General features: G+C 34.1%; 1 protein-coding gene across 1 annotated transcript in view; it reads left to right on the plus strand.

Annotated features, from left to right (window-relative positions):
* LOC107582271 (gamma-aminobutyric acid type B receptor subunit 1-like) overlaps positions 1-8,641 on the plus strand; it is a 63,872-nt gene extending 55,231 nt beyond the window's left edge. The window contains exons 21-24 of the mRNA XM_016268041.1: positions 1,008-1,135; positions 4,539-4,679; positions 5,813-6,095; positions 7,584-8,641. Coding sequence (XP_016123527.1) covers positions 1,008-1,135; positions 4,539-4,679; positions 5,813-6,064 — 521 coding nt within the window. The 3' untranslated portion in view covers positions 6,065-6,095; positions 7,584-8,641. The remainder of the gene's footprint in view (positions 1-1,007; positions 1,136-4,538; positions 4,680-5,812; positions 6,096-7,583) is intronic.
* Positions 8,642-12,051: the final 3,410 nt, after the last annotated feature.

Here is a 12,051-nt window from a genome sequence, read left to right on the forward strand (position 1 = left end):
GCTGCAGGTGCATGATGCGACGATTGAATCCTCATGGTTGTTTATGCTGCTATTCGCGCATATAAAGCTAAAGCCCTGTACAAAACAACACCAAAAAAAGACATTCTAATCTTACTGGTTAACGATCGACTAATGAGCTTCGTTTGACGGTCAGGAATATAAAAATGAACAAAATGCTGTCAATCTACAATTCTCCACCGTATTTACTATGCTGTGCGCAACTTCAGGTAACTCAAAAACTCGTACACGAGCTGAGACCAGACGTGAGATTTGATCGTAGCCACCGCTCACGTCCATATTGATAAATTCCAAATTTTGCGTTGAAACGACCGTACGCTCAATTTTCTGTCGTACGTTCGTTTCGTAAATGAGGCCCATTGTGTGAGTCAAAATGATCAATTTTTCTTTTATGCCAAAAATCATTAGGATATTAAGTAAAGATCATGTTCCATGAAGATATTTTGTAAATTTCCTACCGTAAATATATCAAAACTTAATTTTTGATTAGCAATATGCTAAGAACTTTTTTTATTTGGACAACTTTAAAGGCGATTTTCTCAATATTTATATTGTTTTTGCACCCTCAGATTACAGATGTTCAAATAGTTCTATCTCGGCCAAATATTGTTCTATGCTAACAAACCATACATCAATTGAAAGCTTATTTATTCAGCTTTCATATGATGTATAAATCTCAGTTTTGAAAAATCGACCCTTATGACTGGTTTTGTGGTCCAGGGTCCCATTTATGATTTGAACAAATCATCCACCTCACTGTTTCACTCCCAAAGAACCGATTCAAACAAATTATTTGTTTAAAATATTTTAGGTTATTCTGCCTACATTTATTTTTTTTGTACATTATTGGACTCAAGACCATCACGTACATCACATACAAGTACCACAAAAATAGAAAGCATACAGTTTCCATGTGAGACATTATCTTAAGCCAACCTCAGAGCTTTAAGAGCATTCACTATACTGTAAGTAATGCTGTCTCCCTTCAGGTGTGGTGTACGGCTACAAGGGACTTCTGCTGCTGCTGGGAATCTTTCTGGCCTACGAGACCAAGTCCATTTCCACAGAGAAGATAAATGACCATAGAGCGGTTGGCATGGCCATCTACAATGTAGCTGTAAGTCTGACTGCTGGCTATTTCTATATTTGCAGCACAAAACGTCCTCATAGCGTAGCCTAACCGTAGCTGACAGCTGGGAGAAACACATGAGACTGTTTCGTCAAATATATAATTATATGCATCATATGTATTTTAGGAATACTGTGCCCTTCCAGACAAAACTATTTAACTATTATATCTTCCCCAAGAGTTTAGCAGCCACAATATGTGACTCCTTAATAAATATATGACAAAAGGTTGAGTTCATTGTGAAGCTGCATATAAGCAGTGGCGGAAACCTGCAAAAGTAATATACGCTGTCACCCGGGGCTGTAGCAGTTTCAGGGGTGCTATTGTGTTGCTCGTCCGTCGTCTTGAAAATAAATTGTGACTCAGCAGGCGACTTTTTTCAAGCAGCTCCCAGTGTTTTACTTGCCGCCCCATCTCACTTTAAACGCTGCCTGTCTGCACTGTAGAATTATGATAAGTAGTTTGCTCATGAGAAAAGTCTCTTTACCTGTTAGAAAACAAGAATGAAATCCCAAAGTTACTCAAATCACAAAATGTAATGTTTGTTTGTTTTTGAAAGAAATTCATATTTACACAATTATGCATTCTATTAACCAAAAGTGACAGTGAAGACATTTCAGAAGACAATTTTAAATACATGCTGTTCTTTAAAACGTTCTATTCGTCAACGAATCCTAAAAATGTATCAGTTTCTGCAAAAATATTAAGCAGCACAACTGTTTTCAACATTAATAATAATTAAAAAAATTGTTTATTGAGATCATATTAGAATGAATTCTGAAGGATCATGAAACACCGAAGACTGGAGTAATGATGCTGAAGATTCAGCTGTGCATCACAGGAATAAATTACATTTTAAAATATGTTTAAATAGAAAACAGTTACTTTAAATTGTAATAATAAATAATAATAATAATTTAAAAATCTCACAGACCCCACATTTCTGGACAATAGCATATACTGGCATAAAGGTTTTTGTTTTCTTACTCCTTCCGGATTTTAACTTGACCTTTATGACTTATTAGTGAAGTTGTTAATATTAATATAATATTTTGTATTAGTTAAATTCAAGAGACTTCTTTTACATGCTGTTCTTTAAAACGTTCTATTCGTCAACGAATCCTAAAAATGTATCAGTTTCTGCAAAAATATTAAGCAGCACAACTGTTTTCAACATTAATAATAATTTAAAAAATTGTTTATTGAGATCATATTAGAATGATTTCTGAAGGATCATGAAACACCGAAGACTGGAGTAATGATGCTGAAGATTCAGCTGTGCATCACAGGAATAAATTACATTTTAAAATATGTTTAAATAGAAAACAGTTACTTTAAATTGTAATAATAAATAATAATAATAATTTAAAAATCTCACAGACCCCACATTTCTGGACAATAGCATATACTGGCATAAAGGTTTTTGTTTTCTTACTCCTTCCGGATTTTAACTTGACCTTTATGACTTATTAGTGAAGTTGTTAATATTAATATAATATTTTGTATTAGTTAAATTCAAGAGACTTCTTTTATTTGTCTTTTACTTTTAATTTATAGCTGATGGTTTATTTTCTTATTCTGTTGTGTAGCAAGGTTAAAAAGTATAAATATAAATTATACTATAATATATTTCTATAATATGTTTATACTATTTATTTATTTAAATAAAATGTAAATCAATGTATTAAAATGATCTATAACCTACAATAATGACTTACTGTGAAAACAAAATAATAGCCATTGATGTAATGCTAATTTTAAGTGTATGTATTTTTGACCCTTTTTTAACACAGTTTTTGACGTTTTGTGCTTCACTCTGAACTGCTCAACTGCTTGCAAACAGTTTGATTCCGGTAATAACTCCAAGTGCTTCGAAGGATGATTTGCATAATTGCACCCATTTGCTCAAACTAAAACATCCTAATTAGGAAACAAGTAACACTGGTAATGCAAACACTTTACGTCAGTCCTACAGCTATTTTTTTCATAAGATCAGATCAAGTCCCAGAATGGCACCATGTTTCTGCCTTGTGTCAGGAATAACATGCCTGCTTTGATGCTACTTGAGGGTTGTTGGGTTGATCAAAAGCAAAGGATTTACTGTCTGTTTTTACAGTGATGCAAGATTCAGAAACGAGCCGGTAAAAATGTCACCAGGGAAAGTACAAATCTGATCTACGTACAGCAGATTTTTTTTTTTGAGATCTCAAACATAGCGAGCAGTTTACTTTCCATCAGGCGATGTTTTGTGACAGAATAGCTCGTATCGCTCCAGTGCTGTCGAGGTCAGAGAGGAAATAGACTTGTGGTGCTCTGGACGTTGCTTTGACTCTGGACAGTCATGGCGGTCGGTTCATTGCTCGCAGTTATCGGTCTGTAGAGTCATTCTAGGTTGTTGAAGGTAAATACCAGTTATTTTTCCACACTGTTCGTCAGATATGATGACATCTCCACTCATAGTATAAGATCTTCATCTCTCTGCTGCCTGCTGCAAGTGTTTCAGCAAAATGACCTCTCTTTTTCATCAACAGTTCTCGGTCTCTCACTTTTTGTTTTTGTCTCATGCTCCTTTCCTTTTCTTTTTACTATCTTTATCTCATCAGTTTCTCTCATTCATGGCACTGTTTCTGCTCTGCAATTTAAGTTTTTCTTACAGTTCATTTACGCCTTCTAGTGGTGATGATAGCTTGGTACACAAAGGCCTTGTTTAGATAGCAAAAAATATATATATATATATTAATTTTTTCTCTCTCTCACATATCCGACTCTTTTGTCTGAAAGGCAAAACAAACACTTTTAACACTTGTAAAATCTGAAACTAGATCGAAACCACATTCGTAAGTGGTTTAAATTTTAAAAAATGTATGTGTTAATTTTCTTGTCTTTTCCTTTAATCACCTGCAAAATGATTGACAGACAGTTTTAAAGATATGATTAATTTTATGTGCTTTTTGTCATATTATTATTATTATTATTTAAATACTACTATTTAGGTTTCATTTATTTTTATTTCAGTTTTTTTTATGTCCAGTTATTAATTTTAGTGCATCAATTTAAACATATTTCAGTGAGTTGCTAGGCACTATTTTTAACTTTAATTTAATGATTAAAATTTTGAATTTAATTAAATTGAATCATCTGCAAAATGACAGATAGTGAGTCCTAACAATCTGATTTAAAGGGGTCATATGATGCTTTTAAAGATTTATCGCAGAATAAACCCTTCAGGCTGATTTATTTTGCGACTGCCTGGCTGTAAATGATCTCTTACTTATTACCCGTCCTCTCCTGCACAACATCACCCATATGAACTATTGATTTCAGTGACATTTCATAAATTCAGTGAGCGTTCCCTGCGGCGTCTCATAGATATTAACAATCGTTTCTGCAGATACGGCGTTTGATCACTCGTGGCGAGTGGCAGTCGGAACAGCAGGACACGCTGAAAACCGGCTCGTCCAACAACAACGATGAGGAGAAGTCAAGACAGCTGGAGCGCGAGAACAGGGAACTCCAGAAGATCATTCAAGAGGCACGTGCTCCTTCTCTCTCCCTCCATCCATCACTTCCTCTTCTCCTCATGTGCTTGTGTCTTAATTAACTGCATAATAGATTAACAAATTAACGCACGGAATGGGATCCCAGAAGGGTAGAATTAATTACTGAAATTATATCGTACTCATCCTTGTCTTTGACCTTCTGAGTTGTTCATTCATTAAGGCCAGAATATGCTTTATTATAAGAGGAAATGTAAGGGGCCAAGCAGTCAAAGCAAGGAAGACACAGAAAATTTCCCACGGAAAAAAAGTATTTTGTTTAATAACTCTTTACAAAAAAAATCACCCAAAAAGTATTCCAAATAAAAAAAACACACTTAGGCCTAAAAAAAGGTCAACAAATCAGAACTAAACTAAAAAAAAAACTTACAGTTCATTAATCCTTTAGAAGAGCATAAAGTATTTGAATGACAAATAAACCGAGTCTAATACTTTATGTATAATGTAATATTCAGATAAGTTTGTGAAGCATTACGTGAACTGCAACATACAAAACACAAAACGATATATGTGACCCTGGACCACAAAACCAGTCTCAAGTCGCTGGGGTATATTTGTAGCAATAGCCAAAAATACATTGTATGGGTCAAAATTATTGATTTTTCTTTTATGCCAAAAATCATTAGGATATTAAGTAAAGATCATGTTCCATAAAGATATTTTGTAAATTTCCTACTGTAAATATATCAAAACTTAATTTTTGATTAGCAATATGCATTGCAAAGACTTAATTTGGACAACTTTAAAGGCGATTTTCTCAATATTTTGATTGATTTGCACCCTCAGATTCCAGATATTCAAATAGTTGTATCTCTGCCAAATATTGTCCAATCCTAACAAACCATACATCAATTGAAAGCTTAAAAAATTGACCCTTATGACTGGTTTTGTGGTCCAGGGTCACAAATAAGAAAAAGATAAATGTTGGTGTATGTGGGTGTGTGAAAAAGCACATTACCACTCAGCGATGTGTGGCCGTATCTTGGGCCATCACAGGAAATATACATGTTAAAGGAAATGTTGAAAGAATAGTTCACCCAAAAATGGAGAAGTTTAGCAGAATTTCAAATATTAATACTACTGTTTTTTTTTTTTTGTGTGTGTGCAGAAGGAAGAAAGAGTGACGGAGCTGCGGAATCAGCTTGCAGAACGTCAGGCCTTGCGTTCTCGCAGACGCCCATCCGTCCAGAATCAGAACAGCGTCTCGTCGTCTCGGGCTGAGCCCCCCAGCTACTCCCCCACAACAGACAAACAGTCCCTGCCTGCGTCCTTCTCCAATTCTTCCAACCTGTACCAGGACGAGGGCAAACTGAGCCGAAACAACTGCCACAACAGCCGTCTACCCCTGCTGTACAAATGAGTCCGGGATGGTGGAATCTCAAGAAGGCAATGTAAAGTTGTATATGTACTTTAATTTGAGGCCGATGAGTTTTTGATTCAGCTTTTGGCTTCCTGACATTCACTTTTGATAACTCCCTATCTTAGTTATAAAAACACATTATTTTAAACTGTATTTATATGAATCCAGATTCTGCTACTACATTTCAATTCAAAGGTTAGGGTCAGTAAGATTTGTTTAACGTCAAGGCTAGATTTAATTGACCGGAAAACACAGTAAAATTGTGAAATATTATTACAATTTAAAACCGTTTTCTATTTTAATATGATTGATTCCTGTGATGTTTTCAGCATCATTACTCCAGTCTTCAGTGTCACATGATCCTTCAGAAATCATTGTAATATGCTGATTTTTGGTGCTCAAGAAACATTTCTTTCTGTTATCAATGTTGAAAATGTCTGTCACTTTTGATCAATTTATGCATCCTTGTTGAATAAATGTATTAATTTATTTCTTACTGACCCTAAACTGTGAACCGTTTGAATGGTAGTGTATAAGCAAAGAAAATTTGTGTTGCACATTCAACAAGTGCGGTACTTTCAGCCAACTGAGACCAATGTTAGGAAATAACTCCACAGTCCTTGTCCATTAATCAAACCTTATTTTTTGAAGGAATGTTCTGGATTCAGTACCAACTAAGCTCAAATGACAGCATGTGTGGTATAATGCTGAATAGCACAAAAAAATACATTGATTTTCTAAAAAGGAAGATATGATGAGGCATTTACAGTAGAAGTAATTGGGGTCCCTTTTTGGAGGATTTAAAAGCAGAAATGTCAAGCTTGTAATTATACTTAACACATTAATTATTCTGTGAAAACTTGAGTATTATTTGAGCTGTAAAGTTGTTTAAATCATCATGCTTACAGTCGTTTTAGGGTTTATGGTGTTTCTTTGTAATGGCGACAGTTGTACAATTCAATATAATTATACACAGAAAAGGTTAGTAAGCAATTTAAGACACTTAATAATGTAAACATGCATACTGTTTATATCATATGACTGTACTTTTGAAACAGTGAGTATTTAAGGTCAACATGAATTAAAAATTCACCTTATCTATGTTCTAAATGCATGTTAGTGTGAACAATTCATCGGTTTACATTTTGATTTCATAATGTTTAGGCAAAATGTCTAACTAGACCTTCTAGTGAAAACGACAGGCTTTTCTGTGATGACGTATGCAGGACTTCTCCAATCAGTCTAACCAATCAGCAACCACTTCATAGAACCAAGATAATTCATTTTGACAATCCATTGCTCTCGGATGTACTTGACAAAACGCAGGGAAAAGATCTGTTGCTACATCTGTTTCATTGCAACTTTAAACAGTTTGGCCCCAATCACTTCCATTGTAAATGTCTCATTGTAAGCCAATTTTTTTTTTTTTGAAGAAAAAGAGGGACAAATGGGAATCAGTTTAGCTAATGAACATTGTCAATTGAGCTTAACTTGTACTGAATCTGTAATATTCCTTTAGTAGCAAGGCCAAACTGCTGTCCGAATGCTATAGAGATTCTGGTTGAAGCAGGAGTGAAGACGAGCTGAGTTACTTAAATCAGGTTTGTGCTCTGCCGTTATTGTGCCCTTGCCCTTGACTTAAATCGGAGTTCTTCAAGGGGAACTGACTGTTTTTGCAATTGGACCTCAGTAAATCCCTTCGGATAAAGCGTCTTTTAAACACTAGAGAACAGGGGTGTTAAGGAAGGATTGTGTGGGTGCTGGAGCCAGACCCGGTCAAACATTTCTTTGAATTATTTTGTTGAGTGACAGCGAAGGAAGAAGAGCGTGTCTCTGTGCTTCGCTTAGTATTTGACGAGACTGTCACTTTAACGAGACAGACCTTGCAATGCACCAACAGACGGTATCCGATGAATCGTTCTCTCTCTCTCATCCAGTTCACAAAGGAAATGAGACAAGGTTTTAGCTGAACCTGTGATTTACTTACTCCTGAAGGTGTTTGACCCGAGTCTGGTCGATACTCTTATTTTCCTCGTATGCTTTCTCTCCTTTAATCTCTACGGCCGTGTGCCAGGGTGCTTTAATGGCTGTTCTTGTCCTTGTCTCACCCTCTCTGACAGTTTTTTACAACCGTAGTATTAGAAGTGAAGTGGAGTGAAATGGAAAAGAATGAAAGAAGAGTCTGTTTTAGTTTGGACTGTATTAGCATCCCTCTTATTAGCATACAGTCGCGATGCCAGATACTTTTCATGAGATCATCGCTTATGGCTTATTTGTTTGTCAAATCATCTGTGATGTTTGTGATTTGTGTTGCGTCACAGTTTGAGTAAAAAAAAAAACGAGCACAGGCCTCTACACAGCTTCTGTAGCTTTTGCACTTTTGGGCCAAAACAAACACACATCTCACATTATACAGCATTGTAAGATTGAATCATTTGTATTATTGTTTTTTTTTTTTTTTTGGTGAGCACTCTGTCCAAATTATAGATTTCTTTTGACAAATTCAAGACCATTACTTGGTCTGTGCAACATCCATCCATCCATCCATCCAAATTTATTATTATAAATATCTCTAAATTTATTTAAATTTTTTAATCATATATTGATATTGAATAATTTTATGCCTTTAACGAATAACAGTAGACAAATGAGTGCTCTTTACAATTGTCTTTCTCCAGATTATAAATTTCTTCCACCAAATTCAAGACCAGTACTTGGTCTGTGCAATATATTTATTTATTTATTTCAAGTTAATTTGTTTATTTTTTTATGGTTAAAAAAAAACATTTTGTGCCTCTTTCAAGCAACAGTAAACAACTGGTTAGTCTTCACAATTGTTCATATGTGTTGTAAGGATGATACCACTCTTTTTGTAAAATATTTAAATGATATTTATGATACGTTATGCTTGGAGACTTTCCCAATTATATATCACCTCATAAACACTGTCATAGTGGCAGAAATCATAGAAACTATAACCATGACTAGGATCTATAAACTTTTATTGACTCGCTCCTCTTGTATTATTTTAAAAAATTGTTATTACAAGTGACGTCAATGCTTAAACTTTTTTACCAGTCTCTATGTAAATTTTGAATTATTGCAATATTACATTAAAAAATTTTAATCATATATTGATATTGAATAATTTTATGCCTTTAACGAATAACAGTAGACAAATGAGTGCTCTTTACAATTGTCTTTCTCCAGATTATAAATTTCTTCCCCCAAATTCAAGACCAGTACTTGGTCTGTGCAATATATTTATTTATTTATTTCAAGTTAATTTGTTTATTTTTTTTTATGGTTAAAAAAAAACATTTTGTGCCTCTTTCAAGTAACAGTAAACAACTGGTTAGTCTTCACAATTGTTCATATGTGTTGTAAGGATGATACCACTCTTTTTGTAAAATATTTAAATGATATTTATGATACGTTATGCTTGGAGACTTTCCCAATTATATATCACCTCATAAACACTGTCATAGTGGCAGAAATCATAGAAACTATAACCATGACTAGGATCTATAAACTTTTATTGACTCGCTCCTCTTGTATTATTTTAAAAAATTGTTATTACAAGTGACGTCAATGCTTAAACTTTTTTACCAGTCTCTATGTAAATTTTGAATTATTGCAATATTACATTGTTATAATATTTATTTCCTATGGTAAGACAATCACATAAAACTTGTTTACACAATAATACAATATTTGGAGATTTTTTATATAAGTTGTGCATTGTTGCATGTTTCATTCTTGTATGATAAGTACTCATGTGTAAACTAACTAACATATAACAAGCAATGATTCACAGTTGGTGACTGGACAGCTAGGCATAGTACAGCACATCGGTTTCCCTCTATATATCAACATTCTAGTAATATAGCTCAGGGTGTGTGACTGTACTGTAACACTTGACACACGGTAAAGGTACAATCTGTAATTACTGAAGCAGTGCCTTTTGAATGGATGGGAGGGGTTCTTTGTAAACATCTGAGTGGAGTCACCACTGACGTACATGAGAGGGTTCTTATTCTGAGGCATTTATTTCTCTACAGGCTTTGTGGTTGCAGCAGTTATGGATTTTCCTTAAAACTGTTTAATTGTCAGGTGTGTGCACTGTACCACAAGGAATTTTCTTTTGATACTTCAAAGTATAAAAGTAATGTAATTAATTCCCTTGTAATTTTTCAACTGACAAAAACTGTATGTATGTTAAGCTTTAGAAAGTTTCTCTAAATATGCAAACTTTCTGGATGTCAACATTCAATAAACTCATTATTTTGCACTGAGAGTGCAGGTGGGATTGTTCATGATGGAGTGAAAGTCTCAAGACAAAATAATATAAATACAAAAATGTAAAGGCAAAAAAGTGCTATACATTTTATATGTAAATATATATGTGTGTGTGTGTATATATATATATATATATATATATATATGCATATTTACAAAATATTTTTGTATTTATGATAAACTATCTTACAAAATATTTTGTAAATATGTACTGTACGTATTTATATTTATTTTTATTATTTTTATTTTTGTTTATATATATATATATATATGTATATAAATACAAAATATTTGGTAAATATATATTGTACTTACTGTGTGTGTATAATATACAGTATATACATACACACACAGTAAATACAATATATATTTACAAAAATTTTTATTTATATTATTTTATACTGTATATATCTTACAACAATATTATGTGAATATATATGGTGCTTATATTTATTTTTATTTGTTTTATTTATATACAGGTATAAAATATAAATACAATATAATAGTGCAAAATATTATTTTTGTATTTTATACGTTTTTCAAAAAAACATTGTAGGTTTTGTAAAACATTTAAACACTGCATACTGTATGTTAGAAGAATTAGAAACGCATGCAATTTATTCAAAGAAGCTCATAAACATGGGGCACCTCATTTAAATGCTGCTTTCTTGCACTGTTGGGGATTTTAGAATTTGCTATTCGATGGGATATTGTGGTTATGTCGATCCTTATAGTCTACTAAACCCTCAATCTGATGATCTTTCACAGAAATACTGGGGAAGTCATGGTTAGAGAGTTGGACTCGTAACCCAAAGGTTGTGGGTTCGAGTCTCGTACTGGCAGGGATTGTAGGTGGGGGGAGTGAATGTACAGCGCTCTCTTCCACCTTCAATACCACGACTGAGGTGCCCTTGAGCAAGGCACCGAACCCCCAACTGCTCCCCGGGCGCCACAGCATAAATGGCTGCCCACTGCTCCGAGTGTGTGTTCACGGTGTGTGTGTGCACTTTGGATGGGTTAAACGCAGAGCACTAATTCCAAATATGGGTCACCATACTTGGCCACATGTCACATCACTTTAAATACAAGACTACACATTTTAGCTGTAAGGGAATCTAACCTGTTTAATTTTTGTTTTAAAAAAATAGTTTCTGGCGATTCTGACAAAAATGTTGGGAGTCTGTCCTGTAAGGGTTCTTTTAGATCAAAGCACCCCCTGGAATTCACAGTTACATTGTTGCACTAAATTGTGAGATCACCACCCTTCACAAGTTTAACCAATGGAGTGATGCAATCCTGTTAATTCACTGCCCTGGGCTTTTGTTCGAATCACACCTGGGAGAAAGCAGCGAACGTTCATGAGAGAAACAAGCAGTGACCTCATTTCTGACAAATAAACGGAAGTCAGACTTTAGAAGGATAAAGAACCACGAGTCACATACAGGAATGCAAAAATCCCCCATTGTGTTTATATGACCTGTCACAAACTGCTTCTTCTTTTTGGAGTGCTGATAGGAATGAGACTAGTGCATTACAGTGATACTTCAGGTTTATTCACCGTTAAAATGTCAAAATCACAGGATGAGTGTCAAAAACAATTTCAGTACATTAATTTTACAAATAATAGCATATACAATCATTAATAAATAGTTAAATAGGACATATAAAATAAAAAACATTAAATACGC

This window comes from Sinocyclocheilus grahami, unplaced genomic scaffold (genome assembly GCF_001515645.1).
Source record: "Sinocyclocheilus grahami isolate Dianchi unplaced genomic scaffold, SAMN03320097.WGS_v1.1 scaffold42.1, whole genome shotgun sequence".
Lineage (NCBI taxonomy): Eukaryota > Metazoa > Chordata > Actinopteri > Cypriniformes > Cyprinidae > Sinocyclocheilus > Sinocyclocheilus grahami.